The sequence below is a fragment of the Oncorhynchus nerka genome, linkage group LG4 (genome assembly GCF_034236695.1).
Source record: "Oncorhynchus nerka isolate Pitt River linkage group LG4, Oner_Uvic_2.0, whole genome shotgun sequence".
Taxonomy (NCBI): domain Eukaryota; kingdom Metazoa; phylum Chordata; class Actinopteri; order Salmoniformes; family Salmonidae; genus Oncorhynchus; species Oncorhynchus nerka.
In genome coordinates this window covers 78,158,973-78,182,653 of record NC_088399.1, presented here as the reverse complement: position 1 = coordinate 78,182,653, position 23,681 = coordinate 78,158,973, and the positions used below count along the sequence as shown (strand labels likewise).

The 23,681-nt window shown below is 46.1% G+C and overlaps 1 protein-coding gene across 1 annotated transcript; it reads left to right on the top strand.

Moving 5' to 3' along the window:
- Window positions 1-17,364: 17,364 nt before the first annotated feature.
- Window positions 17,365-23,195, top strand: LOC115129054 (protein FAM8A1). Its single transcript, XM_029659202.2, has 5 exons — window positions 17,365-17,876; window positions 18,357-18,477; window positions 18,619-18,742; window positions 19,918-20,057; window positions 20,424-23,195. Exons 1-5 carry the CDS (start codon window positions 17,459-17,461, stop codon window positions 20,566-20,568), a joined length of 948 nt encoding a protein of 315 aa, XP_029515062.2. The 5' UTR covers window positions 17,365-17,458; the 3' UTR covers window positions 20,569-23,195.
- Window positions 23,196-23,681: the final 486 nt, after the last annotated feature.

Here is a 23,681-nt window from a genome sequence, read left to right as displayed (position 1 = left end):
CGGGGCAGCACCAGTACAGAGCTTGCTCAGGAATGGCAGCAGGCAGGTGTGAGTGCATCTGCATGCACAGTGAGGCGAAGACTTTTAGAGGATGGCCTGGTGTCAAGAAGGTCAGCAAAGAAGCCACTTCTCTCCAGGAAAAACATCAGGTACAGACTGATATTCTGCAAAAGGTACAGGGATTGGACTGCTGAGGACTGGGGTAAAGTCATTTTCTCTGATGAATCCCCTTTCCGATTGTTTGGGGCATCCGGAAAAAAGCTTGTCCGGAGAAGACAAGGTGAGTGCTACCATCAGTCCTGTGTCATGCCAACAGTAAAGCATCCTGAGACCATTCACGTGTGGGGTTGCTTCTCAGCCAATGGAGTGGGCTCACTCACAATTTTGCCTAAGAACACAACCATGAATAAAGAATGGTACCAACACATTCTCCGAGAGCAACTTCTCCCAACCCTCCAGGAACAGTTTGGTGATTAGCAATGCCTTTTCCAGCATGATGGATCACCTTGCCATAAAGTGATAACTAAGTGGATCAGGGAACAAAACATCAATATTTTGGGTCCATGGCCAGGAAACTCCCCAGACCTTAATCCCATTGAGAACTTCTGGTCAATCCTCAAGAGGTGGGTGGACAAACAAAAACCCACAAATTCTGACAAACTCCAAGCTTGATTATGCAAGAATGGGCTTCCATCAGTCAGGATGTGGCCCAGAAGTTAATTGACAGCATGCCAGGGTGGATTGCAGAGGTCTTGAAAAAGAGGGGTCAACACTGCAAATATTGACTCTTTACATCAACCTCATGAAATTGTCAATAAAAGCCTTTGACACTTATGAAATGCTTGTAATTATACTTCAGTATTCCATTGTAACATCTGACAAAAATATCTAAAGTCACTGAAGCAGCAAACTTTGTGAAAATTAATATTTGGGTCATTCTCAAAACTTTTGGCCATGACTGTACACATTTACTTTTTAGTAATTTAGCAGACGCTCTGATCCAGAACGATTTCCAGTTAGTGCATTCATTTTAAGATAACTAGGTGGGACAACCACATTTTCATCAATAAGGTAGCTATCAGCAAAGACAGAACTAGTAAGGGGGGTCAAATGCAAATGCTAGTTCATGAAACCTACACTCGATCCCTCCGATGTCAACAACTACAGACCAGTATCCCTTCTTTCTTTTCTCTCCAAAACTCTTGAACGTGCCGTCCTTGGCCAGCTCTCCCGCTATCTCTCTCAGAATGACCTTCTTGATCCAAATCAGTCAGGTTTCAAGACTAGTCATTCAACTGAGACTGCTCTTCTCTGTATCACGGAGGCGCTCCGCACTGCTAAAGCTAACTCTCTCTCCTCTGCTCTCATCCTTCTAGACCTATCGGCTGCCTTCGATACTGTGAACCATCAGATCCTCCTCTCCACCCTCTCCGAGTTGGGCATCTCCGGCGCGGCCCACGCTTGGATTGCGTCCTACCTGACAGGTCGCTCCTACCAGGTGGCGTGGCGAAATCCGTCTCCACACCACGTGCTCTCACCACTGGTGTCCCCCAGGGCTCTGTTCTAGGCCCTCTCCTATTCTCGCTATACACCAAGTCACTTGGCTCTGTCATAACCTCACATGGTCTCTCCTATCATTGCTATGCAGACGACACACAATTAATCTTCTCCTTTCCCCCTTCTGATGACCAGGTGGCGAATCGCATCTCTGCATGTCTGGCAGACATATCCGTGTGGATGACGGATCACCACCTCAAGCTGAACCTCGGCAAGACGGAGCTGCTCTTCCTCCCGGGGAAGGACTGCCCGTTCCATGATCTCGCCATCACGGTTGACAACTCCATTGTGTCCTCCTCCCAGAGCGCTAAGAACCTTGGCGTGATCCTGGACAACACCCTGTCGTTCTCAACTAACATCAAGGCGGTGGCCCGTTCCTGTAGGTTCATGCTCTACAACATCCAGAGTACGACCCTGCCTCACACAGGAAGCGGCGCAGGTCCTAATCCAGGCACTTGTCATCTCCCGGCTGGATTACTGCAACTCGCTGTTGGCTGGGCTCCCTGCCTGTGCCATTAAACCCCTACAACTCATCCAGAACGCCGCAGCCCGTCTGGTGTTCAACCTTCCCAAGTTCTCTCACGTCACCCCGCTCCTCCGCTCCCTCCACTGGCTTCCAGTTGAAGCTCGCATCCGCTACAAGACCATGGTGCTTGCCTACGGAGCTGTGAGGGGAACGGCACCTCAGTACCTCCAGGCTCTGATCAGGCCCTACACCCAAACAAGGGCACTGCGTTCATCCACCTCTGGCCTGCTCGCCTCCCTACCACTGAGGAAGTACAGTTCCCGCTCAGCCCAGTCAAAACTGTTCGCTGCTCTGGCCCCCCAATGGTGGAACAAACTCCCTCACGACGCCAGGACAGCGGAGTCAATCACCACCTTCCGGAGACACCTGAAACCCCACCTCTTTAAGGAATACCTAGGATAGGATAAAGTAATCCCTCTCACCCCCCCTCCCCCTGAAAAGATTTAGATGCACTACTGTTCCACTGGAGGTCATAAGGTGAATGCACCAATTTGTAAGTCGCTCTGGATAAGAGCGTCTGCTAAATGACTTAAATGTAATGTAAATGTAATGAAAGGCTTTTTTGTGAGGGTCGGGTGAGGAAGGGATGCGAAGGGGTGTGCTGTGGGATTATTTAAGACAGGACACAGGACATGGTTGCAATGTTCTCACAATATGAGATATTATTGTTCTAGACATGTTTCATGAGAACATTGCAGGAACATTCGTGTCCAGTTTTCCGAGAGTTAGGAGAATACTCCATCAATGTCCCACAAAACATACACAGAACATGTATTCCAAAAAATAGCCAAACCCAGGCCATCAGCACCAATGACAAATGCCCTAACCACTGTCTAAATGCAGAAGACACATTTTTGAAGGCATTCAGTTGTACAACTGCAGAGGTATCCCCCTTTCCCTTTCCCAGTAAGGGATATCACTAGGACATGTGCTTATTGAGCCAATAAAGTTAGACCATGTCCAGAAACCAGAAACCCTCTTCATTAGGCACTTGTATAGATCTGAAACAACTTGATAGGTGTAAGCAATAAGGTGAATTCACTATGAAGTCAATCTCAGGTCTTTTGAAAGTCCACTCAAGAATTAAACAGGTTAATATGCCCCACCAAAATTAGACATATATACAGAAGGCCCTTCAGTTTTTGAAATAAGTACATCAAATCAATGATGAGAATAGTTGGTCTAACTGATACCTGACACGTACATGGTGGCGCAGCAGGAATCTTGGTGTACTGTCAACCAAGAGATTGTGAGTTTAAATCTCAGGTGGAGACATATTACTGTGTAAATGAACCTGCGCACTGTAATCATGTATGTCAAATATGTCAGTTAAAAGCACATGACTATCCCTAATCCTGCACACAGACAAAGAGCTATCACTGATTCACAAATCAGGGCCTTAATTGTCTTGGTAACGTGATGTGTAATGAATATTTTTTGGAGACATAACTGTTCCCATGAAACGTGTCTAGAACATTACTATATTTTATTCTGAGAACATGGCAACCATGGTCCGTGTATGTTTGGTGGGATGTTGATGGAATTGTCTCCTAACCTACAGAGAACTGGACACTCAAACATTAGGGGAACATTACGGGTAACATTACAAAAACATTCTCTCTCCCAACAATTGTTAGATGGGTTGTTGGCTGTTAGTACCTACATTATTGTTCTATTCTCTTGTTGTTCACCTCAACCTACAGTGATAATTTATAGAATGTATATAGAGGTTTCCAATGCTCAAATCATTTTACATGGCATGCAACTGCATGAATACAAATAACCAATATAAAGCTATAGTTCCCTTTCTCTCTCTCTGAACTGTAAAAAGCCAACTACGCCTTTACTGAAACAACACACACACACTCATAATAGGCTCCCTTTCCAGTGACTACACAGCTGCACGTAAAGCAAGCAAACACCCTCAGTGGGTCATATGTCTTTGGCTTTTTTTCTCATGAGGACTTTTGATCCAGAAAAGGGAGTCAGCCATGTGACTCAGAGGACAAAAATGCTTCACACTGAGCTGAAAGTCAGAGATTTTGCTCTCGTTAAAAAAGAAGGGGGGAGGAGGTGGTGGAGGTGGGACAGACGCTAATTTGCAGATCTGGGTTCAAATAGTATTTCAAAACCCCGCCCATTTGGCAACTCCAGGCAGGCTAGAGCCAATTTCAAATCTTTTTTGAACCCAGGTATGCTCCTTTGCAGTGCTTTGCAGTCTCCAGACATGTGTGTTCCTGTCCGTGAGTTTGAAGAAAGCAGATATAATTCAGCTAATTGGGCTGTCTGTGAAATATATAAGGCAAGCTACAAATCTCTCAGGAAATATTTGGCTTGTTCAAAGGGCCAAAGGTAGGTTGCCCAAGAGGAGGGCCAGGAGTTTACCCTGACCCTTACCACAAGGAAAAAATCTAGGTCCTGTAAGTACACTTCTGGCAGAAATTGTGCTACATGGGACCAGAGTTTTTCCTGGTCAGATGACGTGTTCAGGAACAACTCCATGCCCGACCAATAAGTACTACCAGAGATGGAAGAGGAAGCGCGACACTCCACACAGTTTTTTTCTGGTTCAATGAAAGTCAATGAACTAAGTAGACCAGACCCAGCTGCTATTGCATTGGTGCCACCCTGTTAAGTAGACCGGAACTGACACATTTGTTTAAAGGGTAAACGGCCTGAGTGAACTCTCTTCATTCATCCACCATCTTTGGTATTACTTCTGCTGAATCAGCAGTGCCTTTTTAACTTTATACGATCTCATATGGCTGATGAGTGCTCTCCAGTCCAGTGTTTTAAATACTTATTCTTATTAAATCACCTGGAGATACAAATATTTTCAGTTGTTTTTGCTCATGCCATTCAAATCTTCAATAAAACACACACTTAACATTAATTTATAAATATATTCAGGCATCCTGAGTGGCACAGTTGTCTAAGGCACTGCATTGCAGTTGCTAGCTGTGCCACTAGAGGTCCTGGTTTGAGTCCAGGTTCTGTCGCAGCCAGCCGCGACTGGGAGATCCATGGGGCGGCACAACAATTGACCCAGTGTTGTCCAGGTTAGGGAAGAGCCTATCGGTCTCTAGCAACTCCTGTGGTGGGCCGGGCGCCTGCATGCTCACACGGTCGCCAGGTGTACGGTGTTTCCTCTGACACATTGATTGAATATCTGGGTTTTCCCTCTTCACAGTGCAGAAAGACTGCATTTAATAAGTGAACATTTGTTTTTATTAGAACACACCTGTCATTATTGTTTTCTTTACTAAAGTAGAGGTTTATTACTATTATTGCTAAAGCAAGAGATGGCACTTGCATAGCCTATGAAAGTAGCAGAAATGTGCAGACAGCAATCTGAAGGCATTTTGTTTAAGGGAAACAACAACAGTCTTGAACTTTTTTGGCAACATAGTGATATATTCTTATATACTGTACAATGAGGAATTCAACTACAAATACTAGTCTTCTCCCATTTTTTAAAACCATTGCCCTCACCCACATGGTGTATTAACAACAATATAAGAATAAAATAAGATAATAGATACAAAACAAAAACGTGAAGAAAGTAAATCAATCAACTCTAATTAGCACATGTAGGACAGTATTCAAGTGTCTGTGCATGGACCTTGCAGATGCATTTCTCACATGTGCAGCACATAGTATTTGTTTTACAGTTCTTCTTTGGGGGGCAGAATTGGCATCTCCTCCTCTTGCCTGCCCCAGCTGCAGCCTCAAGTGGATTAGGACAAGATTCATCCTCCTGAACAGCTTTCACAAGCACTGCAGAGGCTCCTGTGCGGGATAGGCTCTCCCTTCTTTGAATGTGTGGGCTTACAAGTGCCTTTCCCAGATGCTCCAGGAACACCCTCTTGTTCTGCTTATCAGGCATCCAGGTAGGGTTGATCTTGTTCCATATCACAAAGGCATTGTATGAGGACACATCAATGATGTTATGGAAGATGGAAGACCAGGGGCCAGCAGGCAGACAACCCTCCTGCAGCTGTAAGTTCCAATCACCTTGTCCAGGTTGTCTACGCCTCCTTTGTTGTGGTTCTGGTCCAGGATGATGGCTGGCTTCCTGTCCTCACGATCACTGATCTCAGCCGTTTTGTGCAGTGTGCTCAGGAGGACTGCATTAATGGTCCTCTTTGGGAGGTAAGAAACTGTGGTGGGGGAGGGGTGAAGGCTAACTTTGATGAGAAGTGCAGGGGGGAGCTCAGGCTTGTTCTTTCTAATTGTGCTAACCATGGTGATCTTCCTCTTCAGGAGCTGCTGATTGTCTTAGGGTCACACAATCTCAATTTCTCATTGTGTGTGTCTTTGTGGTTTTTGTGGTGTGTAAATTATTTTATAACTGCCGGGTCAAAAATGACCCTAAGACAATCTTTGTACCCTGGTGGTGTACAGCTTTCATGGAAATATGAACAAAGGTGATGTTTCACTTTTTCTAATGTTGTGATCACTCTAGGAAAAGTCAAATTTCAAGTTGAAAGAAATATAAAATTTAGGGGGGGGTTTTCTGCTGTTAAACATGGACATGTTTAACTGCACGGAGTATTGGAGGAAGTAAAGGACTAGCTTGCAGCCTTGGAACTACCGACAGATCTCGACTCGCTCATCGCCTTGGCCATTTGGATCGATGGGTGACTACGGGAGCGAAGGAATGAGAGGAGGTTCGATTTCACTAGCCCACACAAAGCTTCCACCTCACCTGCGAGACTTCTAAGTTCCCCCGAGTCTCCGAAGTCTGCCAGTTCTCCTATTCCCGAGCCGATGCAACTAGGCAGAGCCAGGCTGTCCCCAGCCGAACGGCTATACCCGGACTTCCGGGTTGGAGCGAGCCGGTCGCATCCGCGCTTCGGTCTGCAGGTTGTATAACTTTTTCATTACATTTCATTACATTTCATTATAGTACAACGGTCTGATTTGTCTAATCTTAGCAATTTCTTCTTAGCTAGCTACATAGTCGTCGTTGTATCAAAGATTATTGCGTAATTATCGTATTTCGTCGTCTCCTATCTGCCCAACACGTTCACCGTCTACCGTAGCACTGTAGTAACTATCCCACTCAACTGAACGACTTGATTAGTGTAGTGTTAGCTAGCTACATAGTTGTCTTTGCTGTTTTCGTATCCAAGATCATTGTGTAGTTTAGAGTGTGGAGTCTTAGAGTGATAATTGCGTTATTATCGTATTTCGTCGTCCTCCTATCTGCCTAGCAGCTAGCCAGCTAGCATACGTTCACCGGCTACCGTAGCACTGTAGTAACTATCACACTCAACTGAACGACTTGATTAGTGTAGTATTAGCTAGCTACATAGTTGTCTTTGCTGTCTTCGTATCCAAGATAATTGTGTAGTGTAGAGTGTGTAGTCTTAGAGTGATTATCTTAATTCACCGAGGTTAGCTAGCCAGCTATTTTGTCGTCCTTAACGTAGGAGACACTCCTAGCTAGCCAATAGCCAGCCAACGTCTACTGAATAGAACTTTCGCATTCCGGTCGCATTCCGCTTCGCTCCACAGGTAGTATCACATTTTCATTTCATTTCATTACAGTCCCAACGGTGTGATTTGTTTGATCGTAGCTAGCTACATAGCTAGCTACATAGCCGTCTTTGTTCAAAGATAATTGTGTAGTCTAGAGCGATTTTCTAGGTTAGCTAGCCAGCTATTGTCGTTCTCCTAACGCAACGTAACGTAACCAACACTGCTAGCTAGCCAGCTAGCTCCCGAAAAGCAGCATTGTAGAAACTTCACACTCAACGGTACGACTTGATTAGGGTAGTGTCAACAACGCAGCTAGCCTACCCCAGCAGTACTGTATCATTTTAATCATTTTAGTCAATTAGATTCTTGCTACGTAAGCTTAACTTTCTGAACATTCGAGACGTGTAGTCCACTTGTCATTCCAATCTCCTCTGCATTAGCGTAGCCTCTTCTCTAGCCTGTCAACTATGTGTCTGTCTATCCCTGTTCTCTCCTCTCTGCACAGACCATACAAACGCTCCACACCGCATGGCCGCGGCCACCTAATCTGGTGGTCCCAGCGCGCACGACCCACGTGGAGTTCCAGGTCTCCGGTAGCCTCTGGAACTGCCGATCTGCGGCCAACAAGGCAGAGTTCATCTCAGCCTATGCCTCCCTCCAGTCCTCGACTTCTTGGCTCTGACGGAAACATGGATCACCACAGACAACACCGCTACTCCTACTGCTCTCTCTTCGTCCGCCCACGTGCTCTCGCACACCCCGAGAGCTTCTGGTCAGCGGGTGGTGGCACCGGGATCCTCATCTCTCCCAAGTGGTCATTCTCTCTTTCTCCCCTTACCCATCTGTCTATCGCCTCCTTTGAATTCCATGCTGTCACAGTTACCAGCCCTTTCAAGCTTAACATCCTTATCATTTATCGCCCTCCAGGTTCCCTCGGAGAGTTCATCAATGAGCTTGATGCCTTGATAAGCTCCTTTCCTGAGGACGGCTCACCTCTCACAGTTCTGGGCGACTTTAACCTCCCCACGTCTACCTTTGACTCATTCCTCTCTGCCTCCTTCTTTCCACTCCTCTCCTCTTTTGACCTCACCCTCTCACCTTCCCCCCTACTCACAAGGCAGGCAATACGCTCGACCTCATCTTTACTAGATGCTGTTCCTCCACTAACCTCATTGCAACTCCCATCCAAGTCTCCGACCACTACCTTGTATCCTTTTCCCTCTCGCTCTCATCCAACACTTCCCACACTGCCCCTACTCGGATGGTATCGCGCCGTCCCAACCTTCGCTCTCTCTCCCCCGCTACTCTCTCCTCTTCCATCCTATCATCTCTTCCCTCTGCTCAAACCTTCTCCAACCTATCTCCTGATTCTGCCTCCTCAACCCTCCTCTCCTCCCTTTCTGCATCCTTTGACTCTCTATGTCCCCTATCCTCCAGGCCGGCTCGGTCCTCCCCCCCGCTCCGTGGCTCGACGACTCATTGCGAGCTCACAGAACAGGGCTCCGGGCAGCCGAGCGGAAATGGAGGAAAACTCGCCTCCCTGCGGACCTGGCATCCTTTCACTCCCTCCTCTCTACATTTTCCTCCTCTGTCTCTGCTGCTAAAGCCACTTTCTACCACTCTAAATTCCAAGCATCTGCCTCTAACCCTAGGAAGCTCTTTGCCACCTTCTCCTCCCTCTTGAATCCTCCTCCCCCTCCCCCCCTCCTCCCTCTCTGCAGATGACTTCGTCAACCATTTTGAAAAGAAGGTCGACGACATCCGATCCTCGTTTGCTAAGTCAAACGACACCGCTGGTTCTGCTCACACTGCCCTACCCTGTGCTCTGACCTCTTTCTCCCTCTCTCTCCAGATGACATCTCGCGTCTTGTGACGGCCGGCCGCCCAACAACCTGCCCGCTTGACCCTATCCCCTCCTCTCTTCTCCAGACCATCTCCGGTGACCTTCTCCCTTACCTCACCTCGCTCATCAACTCATCCCTGACCGCTGGCTACGTCCCTCCCGTCTTCAAGAGAGCGAGAGTTGCACCCCTTCTGAAAAACCTACACTCGATCCCTCCGATGTCAACAACTACAGACCAGTATCCCTTCTTTCTTTTCTCTCCAAAACTCTTGAACGTGCCGTCCTTGGCCAGCTCTCCCGCTATCTCTCTCAGAATGACCTTCTTGATCCAAATCAGTCAGGTTTCAAGACTAGTCATTCAACTGAGACTGCTCTTCTCTGTATCACGGAGGCGCTCCGCACTGCTAAAGCTAACTCTCTCTCCTCTGCTCTCATCCTTCTAGACCTATCGGCTGCCTTCGATACTGTGAACCATCAGATCCTCCTCTCCACCCTCTCCGAGTTGGGCATCTCCGGCGCGGCCCACGCTTGGATTGCGTCCTACCTGACAGGTCACTCCTACCAGGTGGCGTGGCGAGAATCCGTCTCCTCACCACGTGCTCTCACCACTGGTGTCCCCCATGGCTCTGTTCTAGGCCCTCTCCTATTCTCGCTATACACCAAGTCACTTGGCTCTGTCATAACCTCACATGGTCTCTCCTATCATTGCTATGCAGACGACACACAATTCATCTTCTCCTTTCCCCCTTCTGATGACCAGGTGGCGAATCGCATCTCTGCATGTCTGGCAGACATATCAGTGTGGATGACGGATCATCACCTCAAGCTGAACCTCGGCAAGACGGAGCTGCTCTTCCTCCCGGGAAGGACTGCCCGTTCCATGATCTCGCCATCACGGTTGACAACTCCATTGTGTCCTCGTCCCAGAGCGCTAAGAACCTTGGCGTGATCCTGGACAACACCCTGTCGTTCTCAAATAACATCAAGGCGGTGGCCCGTTCCTGTAGGTTCATGCTCTACAACATCCGCAGAGTACGACCCTGCCTCACACAGGAAGCGGCGCAGGTCCTAATCCAGGCACTTGTCATCTCCCGTCTGGATTACTGCAACTCGCTGTTGGCTGGGCTCCCTGCCTGTGCCATTAAACCCCTACAACTCATCCAGAACGCCGCAGCCCGTCTGGTGTTCAACCTTCCCAAGTTCTCTCACGTCACCCCGCTCCTCCGCTCTCTCCACTGGCTTCCAGTTGAAGCTCGCATCCGCTACAAGACCATGGTGCTTGCCTACGGAGCTGTGAGGGGAACGGCACCTCAGTACCTCCAGGCTCTGATCAGGCCCTACACCCAAACAAGGGCACTGCGTTCATCCACCTCTGGCCTGCTCGCCTCCCTACCACTGAGGAAGTACAGTTCCCGCTCAGCCCAGTCAAAACTGTTCGCTGCTCTGGCCCCCCAATGGTGGAACAAACTCCCTCACGACGCCAGGACAGCGGAGTCAATCACCACCTTCCGGAGACACCTGAAACCCCACCTCTTTAAGGAATACCTAGGATAGGATAAAGTAATCCTTCTCACCCCCCCTTAAAAGACCTAGATGCACTATTGTAAAGTGGCTGTTCCACTGGATGTCATAAGGTGAAAGCACCAATTTGTAAGTCGCTCTGGATAAGAGCGTCTGCTAAATGACTTAAATGTAAATGTAAATGTAAATGTATACAGGCTTCACACTAAGAATTGCCTGTGTTGCGGGACTACTGGTCATTTCGTGGCCACCTGTCCACTAAAAGTCCAGGCTCTCCAGTAGGAGCGAGTACTCTGGTGGTTCATACGGAAAACTTTTCCTGTCCCCTTACTCGCACCCCTTTTCATGCCATCTCTCCGGGTACACATCGACTCTGGGGCTGATGAGAGCTTTATGGATGCTACCCTGGCATCCAAGCTGGGCATCCCCACTCAGCCCCTCTCCATTCCCATGGACGTTACAGTACTGAACGGGTGCTCTATAGGCCGGGTCACTCACAAAAACCACCCCCATCAACCTACGGGTGTCAGGGAACCACAACGAGACGACCCAATTCCTGCTTATTAAGTTTCCTCAAGTTCCTGGGGTTTTGGGAATCTCTTGGCTCCAGCGACACAATCCCCTTATTGACTGGTCTGCTGGCAGCATCATGGGCTAGAGCCTGTTCTGCCACGTTCATTGCCTTAGTCAGCGCAGCCTGCCCCAGTATGTCTTCCTGGGGGTTCGGAAGTTGCCCCGGACCTCTCCGCCATTCCCATGGAGTACCAGGACCTCCGGGAGGTGTTTAGTAAGGCCCAGGCAACTTTGCTTCCATCACACCGACCCTATGACTGCGGGATCAACCTTCTCCCAGGTACCACTCTGCCTCGGGTCCGGAGACCAAGGCTATGGAGACCTACATTGAGGACTCCCTAGCTGCAGGGTTCATTCATCCTTCTGGTTTTTCTTTGTGGAGAAGAAGGACAAAATCCTGTGCCGCTGCATCGACTACCATGGCCTCAACAACATCACGATGAAGAACCACTACCCGCTACCATCTCTTCGCCTTCGAGCCGCTCCAGGGGGCCACCGTGTTCTCCAAGCTGGACCTACAGAATGCCTACCACCTGGTGCGGATACGGGAAGGGGATGAGTTGAAGACTGCCTTCAACAGGGCCAGTGGTCACTACGAGTATCTGGTCATGCCATTTGGCCTTACCAACGCCCCTGCTATGTTCCAGGCTCTGGTGAATGATGTTCTCCACGACATGTTGAACCGGTTCATCTTCGTCTACCTTGAGGACATCCTTGTTTTCTCCCACTCCGCCCAAGAACACATGCTCTACATCCGACAGGTTCTCCAACACCTCCTGTAGAACCAGCTTTTTGTGAAAGCAGAGAAGTGCGAATTCCAAGATAACCGGATGTTTGTTCCTGACACTGTCCACTCCTTGGTCCTGGAGCAGCCCACTCCTCCAAACTTGCCTAACGCAGGCTCCCGTCGGACCCTGGTCTTTGTGCGACAATGCTTTAGGTGGCCTACCTTGGTTCCTGACGTCTCCACATTCGGCGCCGCTTGCACGATCTCCCTGGCAAGCTACGGCTGGTCTCCCTTAACCTCTGCCTGTTCCTCACCGCCCCTGGTCTCACATATCCCTGGACTTTGTCACGGGTCTCCCCCTGTCTGATGGCAACACCGCCATCCTGACAGTAGTAGACCGGTTTTCCAAAGTTTCCAACTTCATTCCTCTCCCCAAACTACCCTCTGCCAAAGAAACGGCCCAGATCATGGTGCAGCACGTCTTTGGGATCCATGGACTACCAGTGGACATGGTCTCCGACCGGGGTCCTCAGTTCTCGTCCCAGTTCTGGGAGGCGTTCTGCGCGCTCGTTGGGGGGTCTGCCAGCCTGTCCTCCTGATTCCAGCCCCAGTCCAACGGCCAGACCTGGAGACGACTCTTCGCTGCCTGGTCTCCGCCAATCCCACCACCTGGAGCCAGCAACTAGTGTGGGTCGAAAATGCCCGCAACACCCTTCCTTGCTCTGCCACGGGTCTCTCGCCCTTTGACTGTTCCCTGGGTTATCAGCCCCCGCTCTTCCTGGAGCAAGAGGTCGGCATACCCTCTACCCAGATGTTTGTCCGCCGCTGTCGTCTTACCTGGAAGAGAGCCTTCTCAAGACCACTTCCAGGTATCGACGCAAACGGACTGCCACCGGACCCCTGCTCCCACGATATCGTCTCGGGCAGAGGGTATGGCTGTCCACCCGAGATCTGCCACTCCGGACGGAGTCCCGCAAACTTTCCCCCTGGTTTATCGGCCCTTTCCCCATCACCAAGATCATTAGCCCCTCTGCTGTTCGTCTTCTGTTGCCCAGTCCCCTCTGTATTCATCCCACTTTTCATGTGTCTAGGATCAAACCCATGTTTCACAAACCTTTGTCTCCTATTTCCTGCCGAATATGTTGCACAATTTATTTTGTAAAGGACATCATGGGAACCATTTGGCACCCATAGCATTCTTCCTCTCCCCTTATATGGGAGAAAAGGTCACCTGTCAGCCATTTACGATGTTGATGCAGTGAGGTCACACCAGGACAGATGATGCTGTCTGTCCCATCAGTCTGTCAGGTCACTGCACAGCCTACGCATGTTGACACAACAAGCTACAAAGTTTACACACACATACATACACACACACACACGGACGTGCATACACACAGGCGAACGGACAGACAGACGTACACACGTACAAACACGTGCACATACAGACTCACACACACACACACACACACACACACACACACACACACACACACACACACACACACACACACACACACACACACACGTACAGGTATCAGGTTCAATGTCTAGAAATCACATCCTGCTCTCTAGTGATATGTTTTGACAGGCACATACTTGTAGAACCTGCTCCTGTCTAGGAATCGTGACATTAAAGGGAAAGGGCTTAGACCCTCAGGGCCTCTATAATGTCTGCCTGGTCAGTAAACCACTTTGCCTTTAAAGGGCTTCATAGGTGTGTAAGACACACATGACAGGCTACATGCAGTTGCAGTCGTAGTAGTGAGTGCTCACTGATTCAGAGGGGTTGGGTTAAATGTGGAAGGCACATTTTGTTTGAATGTATTCAATTGTGCAACTAGGTATCCCCGTTCACTGTATGATAACATCAGTGACAGATACAGCTGAAGCTAGACTATTCAACCACACAAACAGTCGCATACCCACTTAGACACACATCGACACATTGAGAGACACACACACACAAACACATACACACACACACACCTACTAAACCCAACCCAATCTGTAATCCCCCCATGTTGGTGGGTTCCATGGAAGTCAGCGTTAGCGGGACTAGGCTTTTATTTGCGGCCAATTATTTTTGAACCAGTCACCCTATAGGTCTGTCAGTAGTTGTCAACCTCATGGTCGTCCAATCTCTGTCCGCCTGACTGGCTCCATTCAGCCAGCCAGCACAGTCATTAAGGCCAGCCAGACCTTACTCACAACCCCAGACCTGCCTACCCAGCCCAGTGCAGTCCAGTCAGCAAATACACACCTCCTGGATAGAAGAGAGAGAGAGATACAGAGAGAGGGTAAGGGAGGACGGGGAGAGAGGGGCTAAGGGGGACGGGGGGAGAGAGGGAGGGGGAGAGAGATGGGGAAGAGAGTGAGATAAGACAGAGAGAGGAAAACAGAGAAAAATACTGTAAAAATACACTAGCACAACTTTTCAATCAAGTTTTTATTGTAGAGTGGCCAGATGGAAGCCACTCCTCAGTAAAAGGCACATGACAGCCCGCTTGGAGTTTGCCATAAGGCACCCAAAGACTCTCATACCATGAGGAAACCTGGCACCATCCCTACAGTGAAGCATGGTGCTGGCAGCATCATGCTGTGGGGATGTTTTTCATTGGCAGGGACTGGGAGACTAATCAAAATCAAGGCAAAGAGACTCTGGAGAGACCTGAAAATAGCTGTGCAGCAACTCTCCCCATCCAACCTGACAGAGCTTGAGAGGATCTGCAGAGAAAAATAGGAGAAACTCCCCAAATACAGGTGTGCCAAGCTTGTAGCTTCATACCCAAGAATAGTCAATGCTGTAATCGCTGCCAAAGGTGCTTCAACAAATAATTGAGTAAAGGGTCTGAATACTTCTGTAAATGTGATATTTAAGTTTTCTTTTTAAGAAATTAGCACAAAATTCGAAAAAATTGTTTTTGCTTTGTCATCATGGGGTGTTGTGTGTAGATTGATGAGGAGGAAAAATGTAATCAATTTTAGAGTAAGGCTGTAACGTAACAAAATGTTGAAAAAGTAAAGGGGTCTGAATACTTCCAAAGGCAGTAAGGTATGTGGAGACTGTTTAGTTCCAAAAATCAGGGGTTAAATATATGCCCCCAAAAAAGTACACATGTTTCCTGATCTTTCTTATATCTCTCAGATACAGGACAGACACTTGAGAACAAAGTTCATTTTGATGTTTAGGGGGGCTGACTATCTGTTGTTCCATGTAGTGAATCTCTTATTCAATACATTTGTATGGGCTAATAGCAGTAAGGCCCACATTTATTATATATATTTCTGGGATACTTCAAGGGGTCTTAAAATGCCAAATCAAATAGCTAAATTGTCCTTGGTATGACCTTAAAACAATTCCATATAGCATAGTATAACGCCCCCATCCCCGGGCTTAGATCTTTATGGGTTAATATTCTGTATTATATCATATTTCGCAACAGCTAATCGGGATCCTACAAAATACCAAAACAATACCAATACTTAGTGGTAGCCTAATTGCCATTAGAACGTAGTCTAATTCCATCTATATCTCATGCTATTATGTATCTTAGAAAAACATAAACTACAGAACATATAGGCCTAGGTATCAACGGTAAATTATCTTGGTCTGATAGTTACAGTATGGGTTAACTTTGAAAGATGGAAATATGTCAAGAGCTTGGCTGAAGCTAAAGCAGTTGGAAAACTGCTCAATTCTAAAAATCGAAAGTTTGACCAAATGTATGAAAAACACTGCTGCTCCCTTGTGGTGTATGTCTGCCATGCTTGCATGTACAGTGCAGTGCCTATTTAGAGAGCAATCATAATGGCGTCTTTTTGTAGGCACTAACAGAGGCTAACAGCTATGGCTCGTTGGCCAAAGCCTATAGGGAAATGTAAGAAATCGAAGATAAGGTCTGTAATAAACACAGGCTTAGGAGATCTTATAGATTTTGTTCTATGAGATAATCATCAGCTAATGTCACTTTGTGTGAGTATTGAAGCATTTATGTAATAAAACAATAACGCACAAAGCAGCAGATGTAGCTCATTTCCAGGTTTTAGGACTTCAAACTGGTTCTCTCTAACTGGGAATACTAGTTTGTTGTTGATCAATAACATTATAGGACTAGGCCTATTCACTTGACATGAAAAAGTTACATTATATGTACAGTACCAGTCAAAAGTTTGGACACACCTACTAATTCAAGGGTTTTTCTTTATTTTTTACTATTTTTTACATTGTAGAATAATAGTGAAGACATCAAAACTATGAAATAACACATGGAATCAAGTAGAAACCAAAAAAGTGTGAAACAAATCCAAATATATTTTATATTTGAGATTCTTCAAAGTAGCCACCCTTTGCTTTGATGACAGCACACTCTTGGAATTCTCTCAACCAGTTTCTGTATATCAATTTTAAAAAATGCTTTTATTTATCAAGTTTTTTTAAAACATCAGCCGATATCAGGAAGTGCTATACAGAAAACCAGCCTAAAACCCCAAACACTAATGGAGAAAATAGTACAAATAAAGAAAAATCCTTGGATGAGTTGGTGTGTCCAAAGTTTTGACTGGTACTGTATATCAATCAAATCAAACGGATTGATTTAGCTTTTTTTAAATATCAGCCGATGTCACAAATTGCTATACAGAAACCCAGCCTAAAACCAAAACAGTAAGTAATATATCTACTTATAGCCTAATGATATAACCTGAGGTCTAGTCAACGGCTACTGATATAACCTAATAACTCATCAATATTCTCACTGACATAATGACATGAATAATGAATAAATTGGGAATCTAGATTTGAAGTGAGTTCCTCGAAATAATACTACGTCATATTTGGTTTGAACGTTACTGAAATCCTTTGTGACTGTCCCTTTAACCTGACATGAACAAGAGTACATGGTCAAAACCACTATTGTTCTAGGGATGTAATTGGATGGTAGTTGGTGTAATTACCCAATAATAAGATTATATATTTATTTAGATTGAATGTAAAGTTTAATGAAAACCCGATGATTAACCATTTTATATAATTAACATCTAATACATTTGCAAACTGGATAGATTTGTGGAATCATTGTTCCGGGTATCCCTGTTTTCTGTACCTAACATGGAACCTTCCAACTCAGAGTAAACTAGGATGAGTAACTGTAGCAGGAGATTAGCTGCTGGGGAAAGACATTTGACGTTTTAAGGGATTTAAGTGAGATCTAGAAGGGATTTAACCATGGCCACAGCCAGTACTACAGAGAATGGGCTGACTTCGCGTTCCGAGGAGAGCCAAGAAGCGCAAACAAATGTCAACGCCACAACTGAATACTGCGCAAAGTTACAGGAATGGATGTGGCAGTACTACTGGGGCTATGCAAATTGGCAAAGCTGGATGACTCTGACTACGTTTCCTTTTCCCCCGTGCAATTTTCCCGTAGCTGGAAACTATCAAGCACCGACTGGAACTCCATGGCCCGCTGGACAACCAACTTTAGATGCCCGATATGGGTACAACTATCCGGGAATAGGGTACCCCTTTCCATTCCCTGCGCCCCCGACTACGGGGTTTCAGACAGGGCAGCAGATGACAGCTGGGACACTGCCTCATGATGCAAGGCCAGTGCAACAACAGAACGGAAACGCACCTCAAGCAGGTACACTACAATTCTATGATGACAATCGCTCTATAGGCTTACACTCACTGACTGACGCTAGGCGTAGCAGGTTGTTTTTGTGTCATCATCATGTTGCAACGAACTAGTTCAATCAAATACATCTAGACTTACTCGGGTCAAACAAACAAAGACACCGTTCCTTTATTTGTTCATTACTAGAATTAGTTGCTTGTACAGGATCACATGTGCAGCTTCTTGAGCAAACAGCTGATGTGTACCTACCTACTCATGCATATCTTTACAATCTGCAGAGGCCTTGTTGATCTGAATAGAGCACATTTTAAATCAGCACTTGAGCCCACCTGACCTATGGCAAGTCAGCTATGCATTGACTTCATTGGCTGAACAAAGTTAAATGGATTGGTCAGGGGTTTAAAGTAGGTCTGCTCACATTCTCTCTAAATTAGTTCAACATAATCTACCTGGGTACAATATCTGAAGTTGTCTTCTCCCCCTCAGGTCGGGAATACACCATCCCTTCTCCCCTCCACAGATTCCTAGCAGAGACGGTGGACTTCTTTATTTTATTTTGTGTCAAGGCAACCATCATTCTGTGGATTATGCACCTTAGTGGCATGAAGTGAGTCAATCAGTCTAGCCTTTTATAATTTCCATGAAGGAGGGGAAAAAATACAAGGAAATAACATTAATGAACATTTATTTTCAGCATCATCATAGGCCATGATTATTCTATTGTATTCCACTCTACTCTCCCCCACAGGGACATCACTAAGTTCGTCACCCACTTCATAGTTGAGGAGATAGATGAGAACACGTCTATGGAGGACCTGCAGAAGATGATGGCAGTAGCTCTGGTCTACAGGATGCTGGTCTGTTTCTATGAGGTGTGTATTTCTGGTCAACAGGGTGCTGGTCTGATTCTATGAGGTGGGTATTTCTATGAGGTACAGTATCTCGTGTCCACAGGGTGCTGGTCTGTTTCTATGAGGTGGGTATTTCTATGAGGTACAGTATCTCTGGTCAACAGGGTGCTGGTCTGTTTATATGAGGTGGGTATTTCTATGAGGTACAGTATCTCGTGTCAACAGGGTGCTGGTCTGTTTCTATGAGGTGGGTATTTCTATGAGGTACAGTATCTCGTGTCAACAGGGTGCTGGTCTGTTTCTATGAGGTGGGTATTTCTAAGAGGTACAGTATCTCTGGTCAACAGGGTGCTGGTCTGATTCTATGAGGTGGGTATTTCTATGAGGTACAGTATCTCGTGTCAACAGGGTGCTGGTCTGTTTCTATGAGGTGGCTATTTCTATGAGGTACAGTATCTCTGGTGTACAGGGTGCTGGTCTGTTTCTATGAGGTATGGTATCTATGAGGTATAGTATCTATGAGGTACAGGGAGCTGGTCTGATTCTATGAGGTGTGTATTTCTACGAGGTACAGTATCTCTGGTGTACAGGGTGCTGGTCTGTTTCTATGAGGTACGGTATCTATGAGGTACGGTATCTATGAGGTACGGTATCTATGAGGTACGGTATCTATGAGGTACAGTATCTATGAGGTATAGTATCTATGAGGTACAGGGAGCTGGTCTGTTTCTATGAGGTACAGTATCTGTGAGGTACAGTACCTATGAGGTACAGTATCTCTGGTGTACAGGGTGCTGGTCTGTTTCTATGAGGTGGGTATATCTGTGAGGTACAGTATCTGTGAGGTACAGTATCTGTGATGAACAGGGAGCTGGTCAGTTTCTATGAGGAAGGTATTTGAGTATTGATATTTTGTCAGTCTGAGATTAGGCTATAGTTTCCAGTGAGAACAATCGTGCAGTCTCAGTGTAGCTACCTGAGAAGGTTAAGGCTAGTATGTGTTTAGTACTAGGTTAAGGCTAGTATGTGTTTAGTACTAGGTTAAGGCTAGTACTAAACACATGAATCATGTCCTACCACAGTTAATGACTCATGGTGATATGTGGGGATTGCATCAGCATTGATCTTTATGAAGAATATTTGATATTTGACATGATATATTTCCACTGTCACTCTGACCTTCCTCCTCCTCTCAGATCATCTGTATCTGGGGGGCGGGCGGTGCCACCCCAGGGAAGTTCCTCCTTGGTCTTCGGGTCGTGACATGTAACAGTTCAGTCCTGGTCCGACCTAACCGGGTACTGGTGGTACCGGCATCTAACGTCACCCTGTCAGCGTAAGTCACTGATTGCATGTGACACATCTTGTTTAGTTCTGTTAAAAACCGCTGAAAATATGACTGCATTTACGTATGCAAATGTGTGACCATGATAACTTGACTGTGAGCATTGAATATGAAACCCACACAAATGCTCACTGGAGCATGAGTGCTTGTAAGTTCAGTAGCTATGTAGTATGCTATGAAGATGTGAAGCATACCTCTGAAATGGGGATTTAACCCTTGTTTTCTTTTTTTAGCAATTCATTTTATGGTACTTTTCCCACTGATCTTAACCTGGTATTGCATGTTTAGGTTATTGCTATGTAATTATTATTGTCTATTGTCAAGTCCTAACTTCAAACCCTTTCTCCATCCTCCCAGTTCCACGGTGCGGGCGTTGAACAAGAACTTCTCCATTGCCTTCCTGTTCCCCGTCTTCATTATCCTCCTCTTCTTCCAACACAACAGGACTGTCTATGACGTTGTAGCTGGTACCATCGTGGTGCAGCGCAGAGGGGCCAGATAAAATACCCTATAGTTGATCTGAACAGGGTCCTGTTCAGTAGGGAAACACCATAGCGTAACACTTTGCAACACAAAATGTAAATCTGTGTTCTTATTGGACATGTTCAGGTACCTGTTTCATTAAGTATGAAAACATTTCTCTCTATTGAACACAACAGACCTTGGGCTTCTAGAACTGAACAGAAGGCCTGTAATACAGAACTAGGCCTCAGACTGAAACCCACTCAGGACAGATTATAAAGAAGTCTCATGGGGAGGCCGCAGAACGGAACATCATGGTTGTTTTATCGTCTTCATTCAAAAAGTATGGTTACTAAACCTTTCCCTAGTTACCAGCTGAATATTTCAATGGAATGTTAGAGAAGTTGTATTAATGTATGTGATGTTTATATGCAGTTGTAGACTGACTCGTATATGGATAAGGGCTTTTTCCAGGTCAAGATGAAAGTTTTATTTTTTTTTAACCTTTATTTAACTAGGCAAGTCAGTTAAGAACAAATTCTTATTTTCAATGACGGCCTAGGAACAGTGGGTTAACTGCCTGTTCAGGGGCAGAATGACAGATTTGTACCTTGTCAGCTCGGGGGTTTGAACTTGCAACCTTCCGGTTACTAGTCCAACGCTCTACCCACTAGGCTACCCTGCAACCCCCATGTGACGGTGGCCATTGTCTACATGGAACTAAAAACTGTTACTTGGGTCTTTTTTAATTTACTGAACTCCTCTGAATTTTGCATTGAGGCTGTCTGTCTTTCTGGGACACATTTTCAGCAGCAGGTTTGCATTCTACTGTCTAGTTATTTTTTCACCAGAGCCAGACTCAGATATTTGTCATTCTGATCCAAATCACAGATTAGAATCTGGACATTCCAGACTCTTCCTCACAAATAGGAGGTTGGCTGGTTGTGTCTGCATAGGTGTGTGTGTGTGTGTGTGTGTGTGTGTGTAGGAATGCACACCTCTGCTATGTCAGGATTCACAAACCATGACTCAGGGTAGTCTATTTGACAATTCATCCCTTACACAGGCTAACCTTAAATGCACGAGTGTAAATTACCACCCTGAAGTGAGTTTTCAATGTAATTCTTTACACTACTGTACACACTACACTTTATGTACATCTCTCAGACAGAATGCACACACGGTACATGTTATAGTTCAGCATATGAATACAGGTCCAGGACTTCTATTTTGTTATAGTAAATGTATCATGGGTCTATTAATATGTGGCTTTATTGTGTCTGTTAGTTTCATGCTTAATCACCACCACCACCACACTGTAGTGAAACACTCAAAACAGTTACAATGTTTAACCACAGGGGGAGGTAGAAAACTAAACAGCAAATATCACTTTTGACTTCATGCAAGGCTTCCTCTCGTCTTCCAATCTCATTATACCACATTTGAGGATTAACCCCAGTGTTTAACCCAAAAGGCTCTGACTTTTCTATTTTCATCTACACAGGCCAGCATCAATGTTTCTCTGCATCCGTGTTCCGGTGGACCTGCTCTAACCTGGAGCCAAGGCAAGGCCCTGGGTCATTTTCATTTACATAACAATGGCCAATTGTGGACTTTAACACTGTGTGACAAAGCAACAGTCCTGAATGATGCACATACTGTTGATTCTGCTCACCACAAGTCTTCAGTGTCACACTCCTGATGGAAGCACAATAACACTAGAGGTACATTAACATTAAACACTGACGACACCCTAGCGTGGGGGTAAGTTTCAGTGGAAAAGCACCATCAATTTCCTCTGCTCTTTCTTCCTCTCACCCCTCCTCCCCCCCCCCCCCCCCCCCCTCTCCTATTCTCCAGTAGTGCCCTGTAGGCCAGTATGTCCTGGGAAATTCCTGCTAATAAACTCCAGTTGGATGGAATGAATGACTAGAACAGTGTAGAGCGGGGTCGACTGAGGATACACTCACACTAGTCAACAATAAACAACCATGTTTTTCCATGGATTCCTTTCCACTTGAACTCAGTGACACAGACATGCTCAGTCACACACACACAGATCACACACACTCAGATCACATACCCTCAGTCACACACACTCATCACATGCTCTAAACTGTAGTAGTCAGTCATCAAATTCCTTTGCTGTCTTTTCTGGTGACTTGTCTGAGAGAAAGAAACAATGTACTGACTCTCTTGTCTGTGTCTCTCTGTCTGTGCCTGTCTGACTCTCTGTCTGTGTCTCTCTGTCTGACTCTCTGTCTGATTCTTTCTGTGTCTCTCTGTCTGACTCTGTCTGTGACTCTCTGTCTGACTCTAACTCTCTGTCTGACTCTCTGTCTGACTCTCTGTCTGAGTCTCTCTGTCTGAGTCTCTCTGTCTGAGTCTCTCTGTCTGTGTCTCTCTGTCTGTGTCTCTCTGTCTGTGTCTCTCTGTCTGTGTCTCTCTGTCTGACTCTCTGTCTGACTCTCTGTCTGACTCTCTGTCTGACTCTCTGTCTGTGACTCTCTGTCTTTGTCTCTCTGTCTTTGTCTGTCTGTGTCTCTCTGTCTGACTCTCTGTCTGACTCTCTGTCTGTCTCTCTGTCTTGCTCTGTCTCTCGCTCCGTCAATAACAGTAAACATTACACACACAAAAGTTCAAAAAGAATAAAGAGATAAAACGTCAGATTATGTCTATTTACAGTGTTGTAATGATGTGTCTCTGTCTCCCTTCCCCCCTCTTTGTCTCTCTCCCTCACTTCCTTTTGGCTGGCTGATGACACAGCAGGCTAATGCTGAATGGCTCGTTTTAATGATGATCATGTCATAACCAGCAGTGAGAGCATATGTGTTTGGATGTGCTGTACATTCTGTGACAGATGACATGCATACAGTACCTTCTATTTGAATAGATGGGTTACTGTACTGAAGACTCAGTGGCTGTCTGGCTGGCTCTAACATTGATCTGGCAGGCACATGCCAACTGTCTGACTGTGTCTGTCCCTCCCTTCAACCTGGATGACACTCAAACTAACACAGCCTCTGTCCTGAAAATGCACTGGACTAAAACATGTGCAGTTGACTACACTGCAGGCATTCCTTCTCATCCTAGGACATCCTTTGCTCTCCTCTGCTGAGTCCGGCCATATGGCATTGGTCTTAGACCTGTGTT